This window comes from Xiphophorus maculatus, chromosome 24 (assembly GCF_002775205.1).
Source record: "Xiphophorus maculatus strain JP 163 A chromosome 24, X_maculatus-5.0-male, whole genome shotgun sequence".
Classification (NCBI taxonomy): Eukaryota; Metazoa; Chordata; class Actinopteri; order Cyprinodontiformes; family Poeciliidae; genus Xiphophorus; species Xiphophorus maculatus.
Genome location: NC_036466.1, coordinates 4,534,507 through 4,561,341, shown reverse-complemented (window position 1 = coordinate 4,561,341; position 26,835 = coordinate 4,534,507). Strand labels below are relative to the sequence as shown.

Sequence of the window (26,835 nt, the reverse complement as noted above, 5' to 3'; positions counted from 1 at the left end):
ACGTCCCACATCGTGTGATCGCATGTCATTTGCCCCTGAAGCCCTTTTCATCAATGATGGGACTTCACTTTACAACAGATAGCACTGTGCTGCTTCACTTTCCCAATGAACGTGTCTTACTCATAAACACAGACTTATTTACAGGAACATGAAATGTGTTGCCATATATTGCCATAAGAAATAGTGGAAAGCTATAAAAAATATCGGTGCACAAAAATTGCGCAGGGCTCCCGCTGATGCAACCCTGAGGCCCACGTTTGAGAAATAAATTCCTGTGAAGTATGTTCGGATTTCGGTTGACAAATTTTTATAAATGACACCAAACAGGAGTCAATAGCAGAACAAGCTGTTTTGGCAGAGAGGATATTTTTTTTCCATGGGTGCAAACCAAAAATGGATTGTCCTAACAAATATGGCATTGATGAAACAAGAAAATAGTAGTACTGCTAAAGGAGAGGTAGGAATGACAAAACCAGAAGAGATAATTGCAGGTGAGTGGATGCAGCTGGGGAAGGGAGTAGGTAGAGGCAAACGGGGGGAATGACTAACAGCTGGGACGGGGAGCAGAATGGAGGCTGAGGTGAAAAACAATAATATAGAGAATGAAAGACACAAATTAGAGGTGCGCCAATCGATCGGCCAATTTCCGTGAAAAGTGTATGATCGGTGATCGCCGATCACTATCTCTTGTATCTCACTTCGCAGCCTGCCTGTGCAGCTAATCTACTCTTTCCTTCACATTGTGCTGCAACAAATCCTGTCGTGTGGAACTATAATGCTCAGAGTGAATGGGGACGTTTGGGTATTGCGGCGGATAATTACCTCAAGGGTAATTATCGCCCCGAGGTAATTATTCGTTGTGCTATATTCAACACAACGAATATAACATGACATTTATAAAACAAGCACTTGACAGAGTTTGGCTACATCGAGGCTCACTGCAGGAAAAAGAAGACGTCCGCAGCGGACAGGTAGCAGGTAAAGCAGCGCACAACTACCAACGCTCACCTGGAAGAGCATCACGATCAGAGAGCTAAACAAAAAACCCGAAAAATAATTTAAGTCTTCGAGCTGGCGGTGTAAGATCCTGGATTCTGCTCTTGCTGTTGGAACGCCACTACGCGTAACGTCTCACAGACTTAGTGCCGTTCAACCTCCACCCGGCAGTGAACTCTCGCACCAAACGTCTGCTTAAAACTGGAGCATGAAACTTAAAAATGCAAATATTTTGCATGTTTTATGTCTAAATTAGGTGAATTTATTGCCAAATAATTTTTCCATTTTGCCAGCACACATAGTGTCATTTATACCAAAAGCGAAAAATTAACAGCCAATCCAGGCTATCGGCAGCGATTGGCCCAGATTGGCCTCGTGGATGATCGGAATCAGAATTGGCAACCAAAAACCTGATCAGAGCATCCCTAACACAAATCCAAGAGACAAACAGTGAGAATATACAGATAAGAAAACAAACAGTAAAGAAATAGTCAAAAACAAAAATTAACTGAAGCCAAAACTCCAAACACCAAAGGATCATAACATTCTGCCGTTTTCTAGCCCAAAATGGACCCGAATTGGCAGATCATGATCAACTGAGACGAATACGTCACTGAGATCTAAAACGCTGAAACAGGCGTTTTAGATCCATCACTGTTAAGGTGAATATCGTTCAAAACTCTTAGTGATATAAAGTCAGTGCTGTGCTGTGGTCTAAAGCCTGGCAGCGAAGCAGTGCAGAGAATATTTTCATTATAAAGAGAATGTCGTTCATACCTTTAAGATGATCTTCACCAAAATATTAGATCAGCTCTGGGACTGTAAATACTTATAATGAATTCTTCTAGATTGGATGTGATGCCACAATCTGTTGTTTTTATCGTGATGTGAAGCATTAGTGTTATGCAGGTAGGCAACAAAGTTTGATCATTTGACCAGAGAGCCTTCATGTTTGCTGCGTACTTTACATGACATCAGCTTTATCCCACCACTCTAAGCAGACATAAAACTAATCCTATTTTAATATGCTTAAAAAGGTGTAAGAAGCCACAACACATCCTAAAAGCAGCAAGTCTGTCCATCTTCTCATCGGGGTTGCGTTTCTTCACATCTGCTTCTGATGATGAAAACTGCTGCAATATTAACCGACTCCACTTCTCACTCGCATTTTTAAGCCAAACGCAATATGAAGCAGACTTAAAGGCCAAACCCAGGATCAGGACTGTTATCAGCGTGAAGCAACAAACTATACAAATACAGGCCTGGATTTATACTCAAGACACGCATGAAATGTGGAGAGGTTCAGAGTACATGCCATCAACAAGAGCCAAATCTAGGAAAGCTAGCTTTAATGAAACGTTAGCTTAAAAAGTTGAGCCTACAAAAAAGTTTGATGACTACACATAGTATTGTAGTGGTGTGCAAGTACTCTATTCATTTCACAACACAAGACGATACACAAAGACATCTTGTGGCAAAATCTCTGAAACTGATGTTAGCTTTAGCATTACTAGCTGCTAACTGGTTAACTAGTTCCTGCTGGGGTTCCCCCCCGCTTAAAAAGCTTCCATTTTCTACAGAATACCCAAAATGTTGAGAAACAATTTCAAAGTGGGAGCTTCTATATTTGCTTTTTCATTTTTATTTTTAGTATTTGAGAGTTGTTCTCCAGATGGGCAACATGTTTGTTAGCTGATACAGCGCTGTGATGTAGACGTTCTCCCTCTGCAGAGATCTTTTATGAAACAGTCAAGGACTGTAAGGCAGCTAATTTGGGAATAGCAATCTGGTCCTGGAACAGCATTTGATATTACCTACTGTGGGCCCAGCCTTTTTTGTCTTTTTATTTCTATTACTGTACAAGAAAATGGCTATAGCTGTCCAGAATGTTAGCAGAATCAAAAACGAGCAAGTTTTACAGTATGACTTTTTCTACTAATGAAACTTTTGACCAGATTAGGAAACAAACGTCACAATTATGCTAACAGAGTAAAGAGTGCATAAACACAGCATAGAGATCCTGTATAAACAAAGCATGTTTTTTGACTTCCTTAGAGGATGCTTTACTGTTATTAGTCAACTGCTGAAAGGTCACATACAACGGAAATGTTGCAAAAGAAAAAAAAAAAAAATCTAAGTAATTCTGTCAACAACAAAAAAAAGACAAAATAATCTCCCTTTTTTCCCTATAAAGCAGTTATTTGAACATCACACAATCCAATTTAATCTTGGGGTGAGAGGGGGGAGTTGAATCTGAGCTAAGAATCACTTTTAAGAAAAAAACAACAACAACAACAAAAACACACAGTCCAGTGTACCCCACACACATCCAAACAGATGTTGTTTGTATTGAAAAAAAAGAAAGCCCTCCTCCTGTCTTTCCCAGAACCCATTGTTGATTCTCCCAGTGTGCTTGCAGGTTACATGTAGAAGGGGGGGAACTAAAATGTCAGAGATCGCTCCACAAAATGTATTTTGCTCTTTGGTCTCCTATCTCTGTAGTTTTTCATGTCCCCCGGGCCCTCTTCTCTTTGATTCCTGCCGTACGATCCCAGTTCTCTTTAATAGCGGGGCCCGGCAGTCCCTGAGTGTACGTGTAGCAGAACACGCCATTTCTGGTCTCGGGGGGGCTTTGTTCTAGGACCACAACGTTTTCACAGCTCATCAGGTCAGCAGGGGTGCTGTGAAGGATCTTAGTTCAGAAATGAAGCTCTGATTATCACCAGTTGTGAAAAGCTACATTAATGTTCTCAGCACAGATTTATTTTTGGCTTCTACATATTTATCCATAAATGGATTTCTCAAAATTGGCTGTGTAACATTTTAAGTTTACACAACAGAAAGATTTAAGTGTCTAGGCTGTGTAACGTTTTACTGGTACATGATGCCAGATCGTCCGCCCCCCCTTCAGTGATATCAAGGGTCAGAGTTATAAAGCTGAGAGGTCAAACACTCAAGTTTATTTTGTCTCTGGTACAGTGAATCAGCCATGGTGGATCTTTAGCGCCATCTAATGGAGGATATAGGAAAAGGGAAAAAGTCCAAACTCTTGTTGAGGTTTTTTTTGTTTTTTTTAAAAAATTTCAACCTTGCCAGATGGGCCAAAATGTCAACAGTGTCACAAGTTAAATTTTTTATTTGAGGAAAAATTGCAAAAGCTATTTCATTTTTACCTGCTCAACAATAAACTAGACATGCAATGTTTTAATTAAAAAAAAATAGATTTGATAAATGTAGATTTAATAAAAGACAATATTTTAATAAAAGACAATAAATAAAAGACAACATTTTAACTTTTTAGGTTGGTCATTTTTTTCCCAGATATTTTTGTGTTCTTTCAGTAACAAAAGCAGGACATGCCTCACTCTTGCTTCAGTCTGTAAAAGTAAAAGTCAGTCATGGTCAGTGGATGATTGTGATTCTATTTACTACTAAGTTAAATTAAAAGGGGAAAAAATGGCAAATGAAAGATGAACATTTACATTTTCCAATTCATAGAGATTTGAATTTGCCCGTGTTTCTTTTTTGAACGGCAAACCAACATGCCACAAAAATGTGACTTTTCTCAGTAAGCTAAATTTGTCTATTTCTTAAAGCGATATCCTACTGTAAAACTAAACGATGGGGTGCATTGTTTTGGGTCAGTTTTCTATTTTCTCGGTTTATTATTTTTTTTATGGGATATGAACCACGCTTGCTTTGAAAATTCTATCTATTTTGTAAGATTAATGGAACGGCGTACTCAAATATGCTTCTGAATATGTTTTTAGATGGATGAGCTTTTCTTAACTATGGAAATAAAATAAACCAATAATGTGCTGTTGTACGGAGCATTTTACATGCTAAGATTGTAACGTGTCTGTATCTGAAACTTGCACTTTAAAAATAAAACAAAAAAACCTGAAATTCTTTCAGAATCAACTACTTGTGCTGACGGGCCTAACTCCTGCACAAAACCATTAAACCGAACATTGAGTTCGGTTTAAACATTGAACGTTACATCATACAGTAAACTCTTTTAAAAAGGCAGAAAACTGGAATCCCTCAAAAGTTGGAAGTCACAAAATCCCAGTCTTCCACTCAACACAATCCACCACAACTCTGCAACACCTAGACACTTCATTTTCTTTAGTTTTAGCTACCAATGACAACACGTGATTAATAGCCATGACTTACGTGTCTCATTTTTAGCTGTTGTATGAATGGAATCCGGTTGACTGACAAGTCAGTCATGAATGCTACAGTCTATCAATCCCCTTCAGTTCTTCAAACTGAAACCTAACCCCAGGACAAAGCGCGATCTGTCGATGACGCGGTCATCACTCAGAGCAGCTGCCAGGACGACTGCAAACATGGGAATGACAGAGAAACCATAAATGGAGCTAGTATTGTATTGTAGTTCATCAAATGGCTGATCTAAACACCACAGATAAAACAGAACATAAAAAAAAACAAAACACTGAAAGTTTTTTTTTAAGACGACTAGATTAAGTGGATGTTTCCAGACGGAGTCGAAGTTATGTGACCTGTACTGAAGGTCGAAGATCTCAATGGACAGTTTGCTGTGCGTATCAGCAGCTTCGCTGTCTGAAACACTCGTGAAGCGATAGCCTAAAGAGCTATGGTTTGAGAATGCAGGCAGGAACTAATCAACACCAGGAACACAAACGGTAACTGGTTAAGTACCGTTTATCATGTGCGCATGATAAAGTATACATGCTCTCACCTGTGTTGCTGTTCCTCGCTGGATCCTTGCATAAACTTTTTGTTCTGCCCCATTGTGTTTCCAGTGTTCCTGGTTGTCCTGTTAGTCATCTGTGCTTTTGGTTAACCCATCATGTGACTATCAAGGTTCTTTTCCTTTTTAATCTGCCACTCGTCTTACAAAACACATGACCTGCTTCAGTTCAAGAATGATACAAAGTTGGCCTTTCCCCTGGACAAACAAGACAAAACAAATGTACCGGAAGAATTGAGGGAACTGAATTTGCATCTCTAGATCAATGTGATTTACATAAGGCTCCTTTGTTCATTTCTTTAAATGTCACCAGTTTAGTTTATTTTGGGGGGAAAACAACCAAATTCACAATAAATGTACTTTGCATTAAAAGAAAAAAGACAACAATTCTAATTTTAAATGCTTTCAATTTGACAGATGTTACAAGTTTAGAATTAAAACAAGCATTCATGCAGAGTCCTAAACATAGCAGTATTTAACATAATTTCTTCTTCATTGATTTCGAATTACTGCGTTTCTATAATTATTGTCACAAGGCGGGGTGTCCTTTCTCTTCCGATGTTTAGCTAAGGATATCTTCTGAACTGAGTGATCCAAAGCAGGGCTCTATCTTTAGTGGGCTGTTGTCTCTGAACGGAGAGCCTAACTTTATCTGACTCTGCGTCATGAAAGCTGTTTATTTTTAGGAAGGGGGCTTGCAAGTGGCAGCAGCTGCAAAAGCATTTAATGACCCTCTCCATTCTGGCCCTCCCTCTGTCACATTAGCTGTTGGACAATGATTGAATCAGAGCTGAGGCGTGCACGACAGAGACAAAAAAAGAGGCTTATTTTCCTTTATGCCACCTCCAACCTTACGCCAACGAAGACAGAAGCGAGCAGGAAATGACAACTGTGACTTTGACCCAACAAATGTGAGTGGAAGGTTTAGTTTCGTCTCTTATGCAGAAGCTAAAGTGACGTGAAGGTGTGCTGAGTGAGGACCGACGGCAAGCAAAAGCTTTCAACAGGAGGCAAACAGCAGAAAGCAGCTACTGGAGACAGGTACGTTTTGGATGTTCTTTCTCGGTTCAAAAAGAAACAGTTGAACTCTGGTCTGCCAATAAAAAGGTAACAAATATCATATCGCTGGCTGTAATCTTTGCAAGCGTTTCAGTCACACAAAAAAACCCCCACTGAAGCACTGCCCACCGGTGCTTTAGTGCAGGAGTGTCCAAAAGGCATCCTTGGGGCAATTTACAGCAATCTGAGCAATTTTGGGCAGCTTTGGATTACTATTCAAGAATGAACTAAATATCGTTTGCCTTACAGACACAAACAAAAACTCAAGACAGCATAAAGCGTCCAAATAAAGAGTAAAGATATGTATAAGGTCTCAGAAACCTTGGTCCATTTCAAATAAAATGATCTTACTGGACTAATATAACTTTGGACTGAACAGTTTTGAAATCCAACCTTTAATTTGAGCACATTTCTCCAATTAAGTTCTACATTGGGAAATAGTGATCTTTTGTACACTGCTATTTAAAAATTCACAACCTTCAACAATGCTTCACACAGACATGGGAATGTTCAAGCAGTCTGCCTTTATAGTCAAGAACCTTTTCAGGTCTGTGTAATGACCTAAGAAGCTCATTCTGGATGAGAAGCTCTTCTTATCCCAATGGATCAAAGTTTGTGGTTCCAGTTGAAATCCAGGCAAAGCAAACTGTTTGGCTAGTCAGGCCAGGGCTGAGTAACTGATTGTCATATAGATTATGTCATATTTAACACCTCTCAGCTACTGGAGAAAGGTAAGAACATCCAAAACTATCCGTCAAAACATCCCTGCACGTGGTGGAATTTGACACGTATCATCCAGAAAATGAACGTAATGTTTTCTGGTCTTTCCTATTTTGAAGAGGGCTTGAGTTTATTCCCCAGGGAAACATTATTACATAAAAAGCTCCTCCGATTAATTTAGAAAAGCAACTCAATCGTTTTAAAAATTCATGACATTAATTTGACGCATTTTTACCTTAAATCAAGCTATTACTTGTTTGTGTGAAAATGTTTGAAAACACTAAATAAATATACTCGCATTAAATGTTGGATATTTTTTCAGTGTGATGCTATTTCAATAAAACTAAAATTGCAAAAAGATGCATTGATATTTTCATTAGAAAGGAATGATACTGTTGAGTTATAACCTTGCAGTCAACACAGAAACCACCCAACAACTTAGAAAACAGAGACATGAACAACCCAACCCATCCAGCTGCTTTTAGTGATCGGTACCAATGAGTCAGCTGTGTTCTTGTTAGTCACTGCAGATGTGATCCCCACAGTTTTTAAAAAAAAAAAAGTTCTACCATGACACATGGTCTCATGCTTCTTATTTTGGAGTACTTTATAAATACACCGTCAATGAGCTACAGCACCAACTGCGGGAGAACCAAGGGCCGACTGCGTTTACACAAAGTCTAATCCACTAAAAAGTGATGCAACTCAAAATACTTAAGACAACTAGCTTCATTAGCTGCACTCAGCCTTTTGTAAACCGCTATGGGTATCTTTTATTCTTTGTGAAGCACATTTCTAAAAGGCTTTCCCTAGATTGGCGACGAAACTTTAATTATGCTCCATTCACAAAAGCAGATTTTCTACTAAAATGTGTGTTTTGTTTACCCAACAGCTTCTCACAGAAGATAAGGATATAATTTTTGGACAAAAACAAAGAAATTTGGACAAGACCTCTTTCATAACAGTTGACATTATCATGGATATTCTTGGAGGTGCACCTCGTGTTTTGGGCTATCCTCGCCCTATTGTGGCACAGTTTGGGGCAGATGCAACCCTAAGGTGCCAAATTGGTGGAGACCCTCATCCGGATGTCATCTGGGAACGTAAAAACATTAAAATTCTGTCTGAGGGGCGGTACAAGATCTCAGAGGAGGGAAAAGCATACTTGTTGACCATTACCGGAGTTACCCAACAAGATGCCGGTCAGTACATATGCAAGGCTAGAAACAGCGTAGGAGAAACCTACGCAGCAGCCTCTCTCAAAGTGGAAGGAGAGCTTCTCGACAATAATGGAGAATCGATACAATCAAACAGTAATGGCATAAAGGAAAATGGGGACTTTGGGGAAACCCTAAATGGCTACAACATGGTGCAGAAAGAGAAGGAAATGAATGGAGACTCCAAGTGGAGGAATCAAGCAAATGATCAACGGAAAGAGATTGATTTAACATCAAACGACAAACCAAGATTCCTGATCAAGCCTTTGTCCCTGCGTGTGGATCGTGGAGAGGATGCCGCCTTCTCATGTAAAATCTGGGGCACACCTTTGCCGGAGGTGACTTGGGAGAAAGATGGGAAGAAGCTCAATGATATCTTTGAGAACTCTCACTTCAGTGTGAGCATTCAAGACGGGGGCTGGTTTCAGCTCAAGATCTACAGAACGCGCATGCCGGACAAAGGCGTCTACACCTGCAAGGCCGTGAACTCCTATGGCGAGGCCTTGGCGGGAGCTGTCCTTCTTGTCGAGCCCATTCCAGAGCGAGAAGAGAGTAAAACGTCATCAATCAGTCATGTCGGCAGCCAGAGGTCACCCAAACAAAGAGGCGGGAGGTTCAGTTTGTCAAAGCTCGCCGAGGAGCCGCCCATCAACCCGTCCAAAGTCAAAAAGTTTGTAGTGACAGAGGGGAAGCATGCCAAGTTTCGGTGCTTTGTAACAGGCAAGCCCAAACCAGAGATCATCTGGAAGAAAGACGGCGTTCCTTTGGAACCCGACAGACGACACTTGGTATTTGAGGATCGGGAAGGCTACTACACGCTGAAGGTTCTCTACTGTAAAATGCAGGATACAGGGCTATATGTATGCGCCGCATCGAACACTCTGGGAAACACCCTGAGTGCTGTTCACCTGACTGTGAAAGGTAAGTAAAATATTTTTGGATTTATTCCAGGAAAGGAGGACAGTGTTGCATATTGTTACAACTTTGAGGAATTAAAAAAGAAATACACTGATTTAATTTGAAGTGGGTACCGTTTCCCTCATCTCAATGGATTTCAGACGTTATCTTATTTGAACCTAGGAAACGATCCATGATCCGAGAAAGTATACACAACCTAAAACAAGAATCACTGGAAAGATGGCAAAGCCATGCTCCATGCCCATTGGTCAAAAGAGAAAACGTAGCATACACCATGGACACAGTGATATTTTTAAAACATAAAACAATTAGATACATGAAAAAACACCTAGCATTACATCTGTAGGTAGGGAATTTAGCAGACAGATACTTACTAAGAGCACATTTAAGGAAACATGACCAATTCCTCAAACACTTAAAGCAGGGGAATCCAAAGTTTGGTTTGGTCATTTTGTATGGTCCCCAATTGGAGTTCAAGAATAGTCCAAATTTGAAACTTCACCAAATTAAATTTGTATTATTTTTTCAGAAAGAGGTCTTTAGAGAGAATAAAATGAATTAAACTAAATCGCACTGTAATGAAATCAAAACTAAAAACTATTAACTGGAGCAGTCAGGAATTGATCCGATATTACCAGTTTTAAATTAAAGTGGTTTATCTATATAATAAAAATTTGAACAAGGAATGCACCGATTCCAGTTTTCTGGTCAATAACCGATGTTTAATAAGCCCGACCTGCTGACTCCAATTTTTTTGTGTGAAAATATAAATGTAGTGACAAAGTGCCTAAGTTGAAACTATAGACAAGTTGCTTGTTACTGCTTGCATCTGGAAACTTTTCCCATGAATATAGGCATGGTGTATAAAGCCACAGGAAAGTCATTACATTGGTAAAAATTCTGATTTGCATTATTTAGATGTTTTTTTCCATTTTTATCCAGACTAGAAATATTATCAGTTTGCAACTTTTCCAAACTGTATGTGAAGCCATAATGTAAATTCTAAAATCAGAACAAACTACCTGCAACCTCCTTTGTGCCTCAGGGCCTGCAGTGCGGTTTAGACGGCCATTAAAAGACGTGGAGGTAAAGGAGAGGGATGTCGCTGTGCTGGAGTGTGAGGTGCCTGATGAGATGATCCCAGCTGCCTGGTACCTGGAGGACCAGAGATTGATGCCTAGCAGTAAGTATGGGATGGAACAGAAAGGGACCAGGCGAAGACTCACCATCCATAATGTTGGAATGGATGACGATGGGGTTTATCTTTGTGAGATGCCAGATGGAGCAAAGAGCATTGCCGAGCTAGCAGTAAAAGGTAGGACGCATGTAATGTTCATCATCTTATTCCCAATCTGTTTTTGGAATGAAATGAGCAAAGAAAGGACAATAAAACATTTTTGAACGTACAGGCACAATTGTTTGTAAACTACCTCGGAAACTGGAGGTGCTGGAAGGCGAGAACGCAGCGTTCTGCGTCGAGGTCGAGAATGATGAAATGGAGGTCCACTGGTTCAAAGATGGTCTGATGCTACACGAGACACACCAGACCATCCTCAAGGCTTTCGGCAAGACCCACATCCTGGTTTTTGTCAACGTGGCCTGTCATGACTCGGGGGTTGTGACGTTTGTTGCAGGAAGATCTAAAAGCTCATCACGACTCAAAGTCAAAGGTACGGTCTACACATGCAAAATTAGCTAGACCTGCTGTTGGAATGAACTTATGAAGAACTGAAGGAAAAATCAAGTAAATGTGGATCTTGACCTTAATTTGCATATTTATTTCATGAAGAAATATTCTGCCATTTGTGGTGAGGCACTAACTTAATCAGATTTACAGATATATGATTAACCATAACCTTGCATGTTATGGTTTACGTAAGGAAATTTTGTGCATGTGCACAAAGCTGGAGGGCAAGAAGACTATTCTTTTACATGTTATCCACAGCCGCGCTGTCGCCATAGCACAATTTCGTTAACTCAGTGAAACTTGGAAATATGGGTATTAATTTAGTGTTGTGCTCCACAGCAAAGGGAAAAACCAAAGTACAACTCAAAACCACTTCTATCTGTATAGCTACCTTTACTTATAAATTAAGTCCATGTCCCACTCATTCTGCACAAATATATCTGTTCATCCAAAGCCAAGTCTATCCCTTACCAGCTGCACTTCTGAGCAACTGAATGGGAAATTGCAAAAAATCAGCGATTTTGAAGAAAAACTAATCAAAATTATTTAAGCTAAATTAAAAATAAATACTTTATAGTACAAACCACAGGGTAGCCATATAAATTATTTTATCAGTGTATATTACTTTTCCATGATGACCGGTAAGGCTCTGCCTCAAGTGAGCGCACGTCACTGGTAAGTATCCAAAATAAAACGATGGATGCCGTTCCTGCTATACAGAACTTATTACTCTAGACAATTTACTGTTTTTCCTCTGTACTACAGCAACCAGACACAGCCCGCCAATCTGTCCTGCTGACGTCAAAATGGACATAGACCGACCCAACAGTGCTCTCTTCTCCTGGGTGCCTGCGCCCAACAGCCAGACTACCACCCGCTCCATGTTTGTCCTTGAGAGAGCGGAGATTGGTTCTCAGGAGTGGCAGAAATGCTTCACCTCAGAGACCGTCACTTCCGCTGAAGTTTCCGGTGACAGCGTTCCTTGTGAAGGCGACTACCGTTTTCGGGTGTGTTGCGTCAATAAGTACGGACGCAGTGGCCATGTGGAGTTCCCCAAAGTAGTCCATCTTGGTGAGCAGCATACCTAAAAGTATAACACATTTCAGTAAAAAAGAAAAAAAAAAGATTAATGCATAGCATTGCTGATATATTGTTACACTATTAGTTCCAGGGCCCAAGATTCATAAACATCTCCAAGGCTGTGAGGTGATGGAAGGCGAGGACGCTCAATTCTCCATCGAACTGTCCGCACCGATGGTTGGAACCTGGTTTCTGAACAGCTCCCAGCTGCAGCATGGTGGAAGATATTCAGTGCAGCTGAACCAAGCAAAGCACTCTTTGGTGATCCATGAAGCCGGAACGGCTGATGACACAGCAGAAATCACATTCATCGCCAATGGAGTGAGGGATTCAGCTGTGCTCAAGGTTAAACGTAGGTGTAAAAGGCTGTAATATTCATTCATCATGTTGGTTCCCAATTCACGTGTTCATTTCCCTGCAGCTGCTGTATTCAAGTTCGTCCCTCTGTCAGACCTGGAAAGCAGTAAGAGAGTGGAAACCGGTGACGCCATTGTGCTCTACTGTGAGGTCACCCATCCTTTCGCTAAGGTAACCTGGTTTAAAAATGGTGAGAAACTCCAAGTGAGCGATGGGCTAAACATCCAATCAGACGGGAAGATGAGAAGGATTGTGATACAGTCTGCTGAAGCATCCGACTCTGGAGTTTACACATGTCAAACATCAGGGGATGTCATCAAATTCAACGTGGACGTTGAAGGTTGTCTACTTTCTAGCAAATGTTTTTCAGGAAGTAAGTTGCCTTTTGTTGCACCAGTTGTAACAATCCATCCATTAATCTCATGTTGCTCAGGGCCTCCAGTAGAGTTCAGTCCAGCCTCTCAGGAAGAACTTCATAAGAACGGCATGGAATTAGATCCTGTGGTTCTGCTTTGCCACGTCTCCAGAGAAGACGCCGAAGCTGCTTGGTAGGACAATGAAAATGTAAACTCTTGCAATAAAATAGTCCCAGCTAGTGGTCTGTGTTGTGCATCATCAAGAAAATGTTGTTAAAATATTATCCAAACATACTGAGGAAAATATTTATGTACCCCCAAGAGTTTGGTTCATCTGTGGGTACAATTTCCAAGTGCCTGATAGTATCACATTCATCTGTTCAAACAATCACATAGAACGATAACCACCATGTACAGCTATCATATCATTCAAGAAGAAGGGAAGTTCTCTGTACAGTGAGATGTACAGTACGTGTTTTTTTGGGAACAACAGAATGAAGAAAAAAAACCTCATGAGATTCTGCCTGAAGCTGCCGATAAGAGTTCCATATGCTGAACGTCCGCTCTGCAAGGAAGCTGCCATTTCATCTGAACCGCCACAAAATGGCAGACTTTAGTTTGCAAATGCACTCAGGAAGTAATATTGTTATATCTGAAGACATGTTCTGTAGGTTGAGAAAATCAAAATCCCGTGTCTATTGGAACTATTGATGACAAAGGTTTTCCCAACTGTGACATATGGTGATGGTAGCATCATGTAGGGATATTTTACTGCAGGAGGGGCTGGTGCTTTTTTAAAAAAAAAAAATAGATGTCATCACGATAAAATTATTATGCTGAAATACTGAAGCAACATTTCAAACCAGGAAGCTAAAAACTTGGGTGAGAAAAAATATTATATATATATATATATGTATATAAGGGTATAATTTAGGGTACTGAGAACCTAACTGTTAAATATTAATTTACTGTTTGCATGTTTTTCATTTGTCCTTTTGACTGAATATCTGTTGTATCGTGCCTGTTTGCATGTTTTATGTCTAAATTAGGTGAATTTATTGCCAGATCATCCTCCAATTTTGCCAGATAACATAGTACCATTTATACCAAAGGCAAAAAATTAACAGCCAATCCAGGTGATCGGCCCTTAGAGGTGATCGGAATCAGCAGCAAAAAATCTGATCGGAGCATCCCTAGAGTAAGAGAGATAGCATATAAAATAATTTTGGAATCCAAAAACATTTCTAATTTAAACAATAGAGAAAAGATTCATTTGATTTTACTTCCAAAATCAAATGTTCCAAAAATAAGTTGTGTGTCTAGTAAAATCTGGCTTCATATGTCTTTCCCAGGTATAAAGATGGTTGTGAGATTCGGGCTAGTGACAACATTACCCTGCAGGTGGAGGGCACCATGAGGAGGCTAATCATCCGATCTGCAGAGGCTTCAGATGCTGGACTTTACACTTGCAAGTCTGGGAACAACAGCTTAGAATTTACAGTCAATGTCAGAGGTATGGCAACTTCTGTTGGTTTCCTTTGTATGAGATTAATTAGTTCACACCGATGAGAAAACTGAATTTCTGCGTTCGTCTATTTCAAAAACCCAGAACCCCCAGTGACAATTGTTGAACCTAAAGATGACATTGTGATGACATGTTACATATCAGAGGAGATCAACTTGCAGTGTGAGTTATCTCGGTCCAACGGGAAGGTCTGTTGGTTTAAGGATGGTCAGGAGGTGCAGGAAAGCGACAATATCCAGCTAAGATCAGAGGGACCTTACAGGAGGCTGACCATTCTCTGTGGCTCAGGAGCGGATAGTGGAGAGTATGTCTGTGAAACAGATGGAGACTCTATCTTCTTCCAGATAACTGTTACAGGTAAAACCGTGATTAATATATATTAAAGAGATTACAATAAAAAGGTCTGAGAAGTATATTTTAAATATCTCTTTCCCGTTTTAGAGCCTCCTGTAAGAATCATCTCTCATTGTGAACCCGAGGTGGAACTCACCCATGTTGCACCAGAGAGACTGGAACTCTGCTGTGAAGTGTCCCAGGCGGACGCTCCAGTTCGATGGTACAAAGATAGTTTAGAGGTAGAAGAGAGCCCCAACTTGATACTGGAAGTAGATGGGGCCCAACGACGGCTAGTTATACCTTTAACAACTGTCAGTGACACAGGAGAGTATATATGTGACACTGAAAATGACTCAGTTGCCTTTCTTGTTAATATCACAGGTAAGTATAAAGATACTTACTCCAAAGCAAGTACTACCTTGGAGGTAATCGTTTTTAACCTATTTTTACTATGTCACATTTATTTAGAGCCACCAGTGATGCTAAGTCGACCCAAAAACTTGCCAGACAAACTGGAAAGTTTTGCTGGTAAACCAATCGTTCTAGAGACTGAGGTGTCGCGTCTAACAGCAGATGTCAAGTGGCTACTCAATGGCAAAGAAATAGAGCAAAGTAGTAATATCGCAATCACAGAAGATGGGATCTTTCGTCGCTTGACCATCAACTCTCCCACTCCAAACGATTCTGGGAAATACACTTGTGACGCTACAGATGATAAAATTGATTTCCAGGTGAAAGTTTCAGGTGAGAAGCAAAAACTGACTGATATTTTATGACCCATGAAACTATTTTAGACCACTGTGTCTGTATTTCCACAGAGCCGCCTGTGAAGATCTTGAGAAAGTGCGAGATCAAGACAGATCTAAAGTTTCTAGTTTCAGATGACATTGTTCTTGAGTGCGAGATCTCTCAAGCTAATGGAAACGGCAAATGGTACAAGGATGGCTGTCAAGTTCAGGGTGATGAAAGGTTCTGTGAAGAGGAGGAAGGTGCATTCCGGTCGTTGGTAATCCTTAATGCAGAACTCAAAGATTCAGGGGAATATTTCCTAGATGTTGGGGATGACAGTATCAGTTTCTACGTTAAAGTAGAAGGTAAAATTCAAATAGCCGTTACCTATTTTTCCCTATTATTTGATAGCAAAAATCCACAATATAAAAACTCTTTTGCCCTTAGAGCCTCCTGTAAGCATTGTAGGAAACTCATGCGACCCTGATTACCAGGAATTGATGGAAGGTGATGACCTGATATTGGCCTGTGAGTTGTCCCGTGCTAATGCCCCAGTGCAGTGGTACTGTAATGACAGGCTTCTCACCAGCGATTCCCGTACCATCATTGAATGCTATGGAAGTCTGAGAAAACTTATTATTTCAAACATCCAGCCCTCGGATTCTGGAAAGTATGTGTGTGATGCGGTGAACGACAAGATGGTCAACATAATCCGTGTTCAAGGTAAAAACTGCAGATCATAGCTTATTAGGGTCTATGGGAATAGCAAAAATCTTTAAAAGTAACTGACTTTGTGTCGTCTTTCCCAAAAAAGAACCTCCGGTTACTTTTGTCAACAAGGAAGATGATGTGGTTGTGACAGGTTACGAAGCTGAGAGCGTGACTTTAATGAGCTATGTGTCCAAAGAAAGTGCAGTTGCACGCTGGCTTAAAGACTGGACACCAGTTGAAGGTGAACGGTTTCGAGAACTCATGGACGGCCATAAACGGAGTCTTACCATCCAACCTTTAAGGCGGTCTGATGCTGGTGAATACACCTGTGATGTCAACACTGACCAGATGCACTTCAGTCTACTAGTGAAAGGTAACAATCAACACTTTAAAAAAAAATATGAAGAGAACTTCAAGTGAACCAAAAATCCAAAACATATAAACTGTTTTTCATCATAGAAATGAGGATAAAATTTGTGCGACCACTCTATGACACCGTGGCTCATGCTGACGGCATGGTGACACTGCACTGTGAGGTGTGCAAACCAAAAGCAGATGTCCAATGGCTTAAGAATGGGATAGAAGTAGTTGGAAGCAGGAGATTCTCCATTCGAGCAGATGGTGTCGAGAGAAGCTTGACCATCCATCGTTTAACTCACGAGGACGCAGGGCAGTATGCCTGTGAATCCAGAGATGATCGGACCGCCGCAATGCTAAGAGTGGAGAGTAAGTATTCAATTTGTGTTTCTGACTTTTCCATGCGAGTTAGCAGCTTCATTCACTGCCTACTCTCTCTTCAGTGCCTCGAGTTGTTGAGTTTCTTACCGAACTTCACAACACAACTGTGCTAGAAGGAGAAGATGCCACCTTTAAATGTGTTGTTTCTCCTGAGGATGTTTCCTTGCTTTGGCTTATGGACAACGAACCAATGACTATAGGGGATCGCTTCCAAGCGAGTCGAAATGGATTGTGCCACACCTTGGTGATTAAAAAGTGCCAGATGATAGACTGTTCCAGGATCACAGCAGAAGCTGAAGGAAAAATGAGCAAGGCTAGTCTCAAAGTTCAGGGTAAGACTAAAGGAAACCCATGTAAAATGTTAAAAAAGGCTGAATGTGAGTTTCAGTTTTGTTTCTCCTCACAATGTTTTAGAAGCTCAAGTCATGTTCACCAAGAAAATGGAACCTGTGACAGCAGAGGAGTTTGAAGAGGCTACCCTAGAGACAGAAATCAGCCTGGAGACTGGTGAGGTTCAGTGGATGAGGCAAGGGGTGGTCATCCAGTCTGGTCCTCGTCATACCCTGGCCCAAAATGGCTGTAAAAGAAGCCTAACTATCCACAAGCTGAACCTGTCGGACCGAGGAACATACCGCTGTGAGACCCTGCATGATCGGACACAGGTCAAACTCAATGTAGAACGTAAGTAATTATTTTTGAGGTGTGGAAACCTAATTACCATTTGTCTTACCAACCTACTTAGCCTTTGGCTAAAATGTCTCCATAAATAAAAGACCCAGGTAGATTCTTAAGCACAAATTATACCTAAAGTGCAACCATAACTGTTAGACATCCAGCTGTTACTTATAGTTATCTATACCTGACTTAAACTAGTAATTCAATAAGAAGGAGCTAACCTTGGAAAAGTGGAAACAAAAGCCACAAAAGAAAAGTTTGTTGTAGGATTTTCCTCTCAAATAAAACGATTACAGTAACAGGATTTATTTATATTGATATTCACCGCACTTCTCTGGAAATGATGTCTCTTCACACATATTGTAGGTGTCTTTTTACAGCGTGTCACAGAGCAAAACGATACTAAGAATAGCTCAGCCAGACTTCCAAGTGTGAAAACACAGATGGAATATTATATCAGTGTGCACGGAGCAACACCATCAAAATAAACTCCTGCTGGAAGAGGCATTTTTGTAATCCCAACCATGTCTAAATTTAGACCCCTATTGTTCACTGTGACACACTAAGTGCATTTAAGATACAACACGTGTTTGCTATGCCAAAACGTTAGTTCAAATTCTCAATTTCAACGCTAAGTTATTATATTTCCTTGACATGATTCCACAAAACATTGTCCTTTCACTGCATCTCTGTATCGCTAATCCAGCCCGAAAGATCTCCATCTGTAAAGGCCTAACGGATCAAGAAACATTTGAACGAGAGACTGCCTCCTTTGAGGTGGAGCTCTCCCATATAGACGTGGAAGGGATTTGGCAGAAAGATGGCATCCGCGTAAAGCCAAACAACCAGTTTAGGGTGAGCATCAACGGGCTAGTCCATAGCCTTACCCTGACAAACTTAACTCTGGAGGACACAGGCACCATCGTCTTCTCGGCTGAAGGAGCGCGATCGACTGCAAGGCTCACAATTAAAGGTGAATACAAGCTAAAGAGGTCTGGGTTATTATTTTTAGTAGGTCACAACTGCAAAATAATTATTTGGAATTTCTACGGTTTGGTGCCGACAGGCTAATCAGATTATATTGATTGACAGAGACCCCTGTGGCCATCCTGAAACCACTGGTTGATGTTCGCGTGGAAGAAGAATTTCCGGTCACTCTTGAGTGTGAATTTTCCAGACAAAATGTCGAAGTCAGATGGTTTAAGGTAAAGAAAAGAAAATCATCAACAACTTGAATCGTTTATGTATGTAAATAATTTTTGTCTTTCCTCTGCAATTTAGAACGGAAATGAGCTGAAGCCAGGGAAGGACCATCGAATCTATTCCATGGGCCGAAAGCGGTTCTGCCAGATCCTTCAATGCTCCGTTGCTGACTCTGGTTCCTATACATGTGACACAGGCGAAATAAGCACCTTCTGCTCTTTGGAAGTTTACGGTATATTTAACTCCAACACTAGAAGCACTTCAACCTTATTCCTGAACATATTCTTCAATCATTTATAATCAAATGTCTCCATCTAGTGGTCATTCTTTTCAATTTCATCACTGCCCTCAGAGCACAAGTTGGAGATAGTACAGGATCTTGAGGACCTTTACATCCAGGAAGACCAGAATGCTGTGTTCATGTGCGAGCTCTCTCTGGAGGATGTGGCTGGGGAGTGGTACAAGAATGGCCACAAGATCAGACCCAGTAGCACCACAAAGATCCGCACAGAAGGTCAGAAATCAAACTACAATTTGACTTTTTCCGTTTTTCACCAGCTGAAATTAAAACGTGTCACCTTGCAGGGCCCAAACACTTCCTGCTGATATGCAACGTTAAAGCTGAGGATGCTGGAGATGTCCAATTTGTAGCAAGGGATGTCAAGTCAACAGCCTACCTTGAGGTAGAAGGTGAGTTTTTTCAATCAACGTCCTACTTCCTTCATGCCACCAACTTTATATTTTACCCATTAGAAATCTAAAAAAATTGCAATTTTCAGAGCTCCCAGTTTCCATTGTAAAACCACTGCGAGACAGAACAGCCCTGGAGACCCACCGAGTGATCCTTGAATGCACCGTTTCCTCCCCTCGCTGCAGTGCAACCTGGTACAAAGGCAAACAGGAACTACATCCTTCAGACAGGATGGAGATTATAACAGAAGACTGTTCCCATAAACTAGTAATCCACCAGGTTGCTGTGGAGGACGAGGGAACTTACAGTATTGAGGTTGGAGAACACACATCCAAAGCAAAACTGATGGTTGAAGGTAAGCTGGATGAAAAGCAAAATACATTTTTGGCAGGTTTTCTTCGCTAAAATTTCATCTGAATAATTTCTTTTTTTTTTCTGTAACATGCTTCACGCTTCTTCAGCCAAGGCTCTTGTGATGGTGACAGAACTTGAGAATGTCCAGGTGACAGAGCCGGAGTCAGCTTCTTTCCAGTGTGAAGTCTCCGTTGACATCAACAAACCTCCAGTTTGGACGTTAAATGGAGTGACCCTTCGATCGTGCCCTGCCGTCCGTCTGGAAGACCACGGGACAGTCCACAGACTCACTCTGAGGGACACAAGCGTGGACATGAGTGGGACGGTCAAGTTCACATTGGGCAAAGCCAAAAGCAGTGCCACGTTTACTGTGGTTGGAAAGTAGAAGGACTACAAAGTATCTCTTGAAAGCAAAACGCCAACAGGAATCAAACTAACCCTGCATAACTGGATGGCCCTCACTTACTCCATCTGTTTTTATCAAATGGTGAGAGGTTAAAGTGTCAAACTCCAGTCCTCAAGGGCCGGTGCCCTGCAACTTTTACATGTGCCTCTGCTGCACCACCTGAATAGAATAATTAAGTCATTAGCAAGGCTCCGGAGAACTGATCTACAGAAGGAGATAAGTTCCTTGTGTACTTATCCAGCCTAATTTCATTTCGCTGGAAAGAAATTAAGCCATTTCATTCCAGCGTTTTGTACCTGTGGCACATCTAAAATCTGCAGGCCCTCAAGGACTGGAGTTTGACGCCTGTGGAATAGACAGTTATGTTAGTAATTATATCATTTTTAGAATATGATATTTACATTTCAGTATTTTTAGTTGATTTTACAATAAATTATTACATTTCAATAAAAAAAAACAAGCTGAATAAAAGGTGCAACTCAATAAGTATCATTTTCTACCAGTGCCACTTTCGAACAGCACCAAAGTTCGAATGTAAATTCACAGTTGCTGTAAACCTACCGGTAATGTTGAAGCAGTTATTCTGTCTTTTTATGTCTATATTGTAAAAACTTTGACTGCCTGCTTTTCAAAAGGAACTGTTCAGACTACCGCTTACCAAAACATTAAGAGAACTGTCTTCTTTGGGAACTGTTTGGAACTCGAGTCTTTGCTTCCAACATGACGGCATACCAGTGCAAAAAAGCAATACCATAAGACATGGGTGATCAAATTCTGTAAGGAACGACTTTTGTGGTCGTACCACAACACATCTCAGAACACATTTGTGATGAATTTGAGCAAAACATCCAAGCCTGGCCATCCCATATCAGTGCCTGACCTCACCATTGTGCTTTTGGATAAATGGCCCAACACTCCCATTAATGCGTTCCCATAAAGCTTGTGAAGCCCTTCCAGAAGAGTTGGAGCTTTTATAGCCACACAGGGTAACCTGGGGCCATGTTAGTGGATTTGTACAAAAGATAGCATTAACATCCATTTCCATGCAAGAGCAACTGATCTAATAGTTTTGGATGATAACTAGTATGAATATGTAACTGTCCCACTGTGACTTGCTTGGTCTCTATTCAGTGCTTGATAATAGAAAGCTAATCATACTCTTATCATGTTCTGCATTAATTAGGATTTAATATCTGAATGTACAGTATTTCTAGTATTTTTGGAGGACTAACATGGAGTCCAAATGAAGCCTAATTTTTAATTTGGATTTTCAGATAACGGCTCAAGAAATAAGCATATATTTGAAAGAGCATTAAAAAATTGTTGCTTGTAGGGATACTGCTAAGAACACAGCTGAGAATTTAAACTTCCGGCCTTCGTGGGTTTTTTTTTTGGCATTTAACTCATTGAGCTGCTAAAACCAGACGTTTTAGGCGCTGAAATATTTAACAAAAAACACTTACTGGTTTCCAAGATCCTAGCCCTTGTACTACACTTTGCTTCCTGCAGAGGTTCTGGTTTTTTGTGCTCGTCTCTGCAAATGAAAAATGTGGTTTTTTGAGGTTTGAAATTTTACCCAATCGCTGACGTGACCCATGCACACGCGCCAATTCGGCGCCAAGAAGCTTACCAGCTGTAAACAAACATCATATCTGCAAAGAGAGCGACTGATAATGTCCATTCAGTATTTGGAAGCCGTGGCCAACACGGACTTGGAACAGCTTCGTTCACTTCCGCCGCTGCCATTGCTAAAAAATAACATTCTAATACGGCGCAGAAAATCAACGTCATCATTGCCGGCCACCTCCTCCTTCGAGTGGCCCTGTCGAAAAATCGACCGGAAACAATCCTAGTTGAGGGAAGAAAGCCCAGACTGCTGGAAGCCAGAGTTGAAATTTTTTTTTTTTGAGCAGAATTGCACCGAAAGTTAATGGTCAACCTTCCAAGATCCGTATCTGAAACAACACATCCCAATTTATATAACATATTCACTATATTACATTAGAAAACTATTTTTAGTAGTGGTTTGGCTTTCTGACCACTGCTTCTGTAACTCATATGTGAGTGTGTGTGTGTGTTATGTTACATAGCGTAGACATAGAAAAGTAGGGAATTCAGTTTCAAGATTGTCCAAAACGAAAAGAACTGCCATTTCTAAAACTACACCGATGAAACATTTGGCTCATTTTCCACAAAATTGCCTTTATTGGACATTTTAGCCATCATATTGTTTTTTGTTTGTATTGTGCCGAACGGTGCCACCCACAACTGTAGTTTTCACTCGTGTTTGGACAATGCAGACAATAAATCCCAACCTCTGGTTGATTTTCAGTATATATTTGTATTTAGAGATCGAAAGAGAAATTTCAAAATTTCAAAAATTTCAGGCTGGAAAGCTGTTTGTCAGAATTCCATTTTAAGAAACGCGTTTCTGTGATCCTCTGATCCTCTTGAACAGAAAATGCTTTACAAAGTAGGACTTGGACCATCTTGCAATGAGCATTTATGGAAGATAAAGAGAGAGAGAGAGAGAAAGATGGCAATATTACATACAGGCATACATTATTTGGCATGAGAAAACAAAAGTCAAAAATTAGGTTACATTTATTAAATCATGAGTACAGTAAAATGAATATTCCATATATATTAATGAAATTTGTTTGCTTTATTACTGTGCAAAACAACATATACATATCTATTAATGTGTAAGAAGTACAGTATCAGCAAATGGGCCCCATGGTGACGCAATACTCATAAAAGTAATCAGATGACTAAACGACTTCATGTTCCTATAAATACTTTGCCAATGAATTGAAAATGGCGTCATTTCTGAATCTAACACACGTGACAATGGCTTACACGGAAAACACATTTTAAAACAGTTACCCTGTTATGTGCCTAAAACAGTAAGGTACTATATTTTCAGTTATCTGTGGGCGGTTCTGATCCATATTCTACCAATATATGAGGTATCCAACCAAGTCTTGCATAGAAAAAAAAAGAGCTGATTGGAAAACACACTATAAATATTATATCAGATGACCACTCCTTGGTGAAATAAGAAGTAAAAATAGGTAAGTATTCAAAAACAAGCTAACTTGATTGAAAAGTTGTTTCTTTTTTTTGTGGGTTTTTTTTTCACATATAAAAATAATTCAATAGCTCTTAATCTCCCTGCCCCGTCCAAAGCCTGCTACCCCAGGCTCATGGTCTAACCCAACGTTTTCATTCATCAGTGTCAATACAGGCCATTGTCGTCGCAAACGTGGAACAGTGGATTGTTGGGAGACCGTGTTGCTCTTCGCCTCAACAGACCAGGAAACTGATCTCCAAGAAGCTGAGATTGGAAAAAAAAAAAAAAAAAAAGATGCACATTCCAGCCTTAAATCAGCTCTGCCTTGTCAGCAATTGTGTACACAGTGATTTCCTACACTTCCCACAATGCCTTTGTTGTTATTTTCTGTGATTACGTTTCAAATTCAAAGAATGTTAGAACATGGCTGCGCTACATTACAGAGTTAATATTACATCCATTTATGTCCAGGAGATGAAGAACTGCAGCCAAGTAACAGAACCAATAGTGTTGAACAGCTTCAAGGTGGATTTATCCCTTAAATCTGGACTGAATCAAACCATTTATTGCAACAGATGGCTTTACGCTCCCCAAACAAGCATCTTCTGACGACGTCGCAAACTTGCCTCCAGGCTACAAGTACCGCTTAGGCAAGTAAATATCTCAAGCCTACTGTTTCACTACAACAGAACTTTAAATATAGTCTGTTAAACCCAAGTTAAAAAGACGAAGAAGGAAAAAAAAAAGTTCACGATTTGTGCGTGGCTTTAAAGCAAGGAACAAATCCGACACAGTTGTGATGCACCATTAACAGTGACTGGTTTCCAGGGGTTGGGGTTTGGAAGACAGTTCTGGTCCTCTGAACTCAGCTGGTCATGGCGTTTCTTGACCCGACAACCAATGAGAGCTGCTCTTTCTCTGGTTCAATCAGAACAAATCTAGCCTGTTTAAAAGCATGAAGCGGTGGGGAATTACACGGTAAAGATATCAAATTTGGACTTTTATGCAATTTTCTAAACATTTGTGCACAAAAATCATCAGTTTGCACTATAGACCACACATCAAACAGTAAAGTGCCGTCCAATCACTTATGTTTGAATATTTTAAACTCTTACAGCTCTGACTGTAGCTAATTTGAATGAGATTATTTTATAACACTGCCTTGATGACTCCAAAGCAGCGCTACAAACGAGGGTCAAATGAACACTGGTCCAACGTGCTTAGAAGACGTGGACGAACTGCGTTGCTCGGATGGAACACGTGTGCTTTCATGTAAACCTTTCAAAAAAACTCCTTTCAAATCAGTTTAAAGGAGCGTCCCAGGGAGAAATCGGCGTCCAGTACCCAGGTGGAATCCGGAGGATTCGTGGCCTACACTGTGGAAATGTCATCAAACATTCATTCATCCTGTCTGTGTTTGACCAGAAGATGGCAGCGCCGGTCAGGAAGCTGGTTGTGTACTGGGAGGGTGAAGGCTCTGTCGGCTGTGAAGCAGCGTTGTGTTCTGGCGGGCAGTGATAGGTGGAGCTCCGGCCTCGCTGGTGTGTTCGGCTTTTCTTTTTTTTTTTTCTCTCTCTCTTTCTGTTTTGTTTCTACGGCGTTGAGGTGAAGGACCTTCAGCGCCGTTAGCTCGGAGTCCCTTGTTGCTTGAGGACTGTGTAGACGTTGTCCACTTTGCTCAGCCTCTCGAAGAACGGGATGAGGTCGAGCAGCTCGGTGTCGGACATGTCGTCGAACCAAGACGCAACGGGAACCTTTATAGAGAGAAGATGGAGAATATGTAACGTCGCTCAATGCAATGACTAATAACCAGCTGTCACAGGAAAACAGGATGAAATGTCCAGAAACAGCAAGGGCTGTGTGTGCACTCACTGCGTTGTCGGGATGGAAGATGTAGGAGGCGGGGGAGTTGTCCACAATAATGACTTTGTTGAGATCACGACCCAGACGACTCAGGTCCTTCACATAATTACCTCGGTGGAAAACGCACGACTCCCTAAAGAGGCGGCAGCGGAACGCGCCCCACTTGTCCAGGAGGTCAGAGACGGGGTCTGCGTACTGTCGGAAAGACGCGGTCAGATTTACGGGACCTGTTTAAGGACGCTTGGTTTGCGTTAGCATGAACCTGTGCCAGAGCAGCAGGCAATGATCTCAGAAAAGTGTCGTCGATAAAACTAAATATATAGCCGAGTAAGTTCTCCCACAATCAAATGTGTAGTTTAACACAACGTCAAAGTGGAAGTTGTTAATTGTCCAAAAAGGGAATTTTTACAACGCTAAGGCAGAAAGACATGAGCAAAGGTCGATGTTCGGCTATTCCCTCTCTCTTACTGCAAAGTGGAAAACATTTACAGCAGACGCTAATCTCTCCAGGAGAAAGGAATCATTTTCCAAGAGGTTTGCATAAACGAATGATTTTTCAAAACTGTAATGAAGAATGAGATGAAAATCCAAAGCAGAAATCGTAACAGATGAGCGTCACATCCCCTACTCCAACATCTCTAACCGTACAAGCAGACAGATTTAAAAAGGTGTGGCAAAAGCAAACGAGGAGAATTAGCAGTGTCATGCACGACATGTTAGTCTGGAATAGCTGGTAGCATGTCATGACGGACATATACTGACAGTCTTCAGTCAGAGGCCTCTTATTATGTATTGTAAGACTGACTGCTACAGGAGGTCCTTTTTCCCTGCATTTTTTTGTACATTACCTTATTATAGTCACAAGTTAACTCAAAATTCTGTGGAAAGAAAACTCAAAACATTGCAAACCACTTTGTATTTCTTCACAGATTAGAAATCCATCACTCTACACCATGTTGCATCACCTCTGCCTGCAAACGTTTAGAAATATTTCCTGTTCCTGCTTGACAACATTATTTCAAATGCTCAACCGCCTAACAGTGCCTCCTTTGACATGTTTTTATTTACTGCAAGAACTGTCAACGGTCAGGCTTTTCCACAACGGATTACCTTCTAATTTACTGAACAGAAATGACCAGATTATCCTCCACGCTGTGGCTGTTACCTTTGCTAAACTGGCAGTGAACAGGACACACTCGAAGAGCTCTCCCATCCTCTTCAGGAACTCGTCGACATGCGGCCGCTTCAGGACGTACACCTGGAAACACAGGAATCCTCAAATCGGCCTCATTTTTGCTCTGAAAGGCAACGCGTGTCTGCAGACTCCAGCCGACAGAGTCACATATGTCTGAATGCAAAACGCGGCTGAGGGCAGCATCAGACTTGCATCTGCAGCCGAATAT

At 40.9% G+C, this 26,835-nt stretch overlaps 2 protein-coding genes across 2 annotated transcripts in view; one reads left to right on the top strand and one right to left on the bottom strand.

The window, feature by feature from the left end:
- Window positions 1-6,491: 6,491 nt before the first annotated feature.
- Window positions 6,492-23,862, top strand: obsl1 (obscurin like 1). The gene is made up of 25 exons (XM_014474491.2): window positions 6,492-6,775; window positions 8,406-9,651; window positions 10,694-10,963; window positions 11,058-11,318; window positions 12,101-12,406; window positions 12,501-12,767; window positions 12,837-13,112; window positions 13,206-13,320; window positions 14,481-14,641; window positions 14,738-15,010; window positions 15,095-15,370; window positions 15,458-15,733; window positions 15,808-16,083; window positions 16,166-16,441; window positions 16,533-16,802; window positions 16,889-17,155; window positions 17,230-17,499; window positions 17,582-17,848; window positions 18,549-18,815; window positions 18,935-19,047; window positions 19,124-19,277; window positions 19,398-19,559; window positions 19,631-19,735; window positions 19,825-20,091; window positions 20,198-23,862. The coding sequence occupies exons 2-25, from the start codon at window positions 8,490-8,492 to the stop codon at window positions 20,473-20,475; spliced, it is 6,615 nt and encodes a 2,204-aa protein (XP_014329977.1). The 5' UTR covers window positions 6,492-6,775; window positions 8,406-8,489; the 3' UTR covers window positions 20,476-23,862.
- LOC102238167 (carboxy-terminal domain RNA polymerase II polypeptide A small phosphatase 1-like) overlaps window positions 23,083-26,835 on the bottom strand; it is a 16,156-nt gene continuing 12,403 nt past the window's right edge. Inside the window, exons 5-7 of the mRNA XM_005813927.3 lie at window positions 26,598-26,690; window positions 25,442-25,627; window positions 23,083-25,323 (exon numbers count right to left, since the gene is read on the bottom strand). Coding sequence (XP_005813984.3) covers window positions 25,195-25,323; window positions 25,442-25,627; window positions 26,598-26,690 — 408 coding nt within the window. The 3' untranslated portion in view covers window positions 23,083-25,194. The remainder of the gene's footprint in view (window positions 25,324-25,441; window positions 25,628-26,597; window positions 26,691-26,835) is intronic.

Excerpts from the sequence above, each read along its gene's own strand:
- obsl1 (XM_014474491.2), top strand. The coding sequence starts at position 8,490 with ATGGATATTCTTGGAGGTGCACCTCGTGTTTTGGGCTATCCTCGCCCT. Across the intron at positions 17,156-17,229 it reads CGCAATGCTAAGAGTGGAGA|TGCCTCGAGTTGTTGAGTTT; the intron begins GTAAGTATTCAA and ends CTCTCTCTTCAG. Across the intron at positions 18,816-18,934 it reads TGCAAGGCTCACAATTAAAG|AGACCCCTGTGGCCATCCTG; the intron begins GTGAATACAAGC and ends ATTGATTGACAG.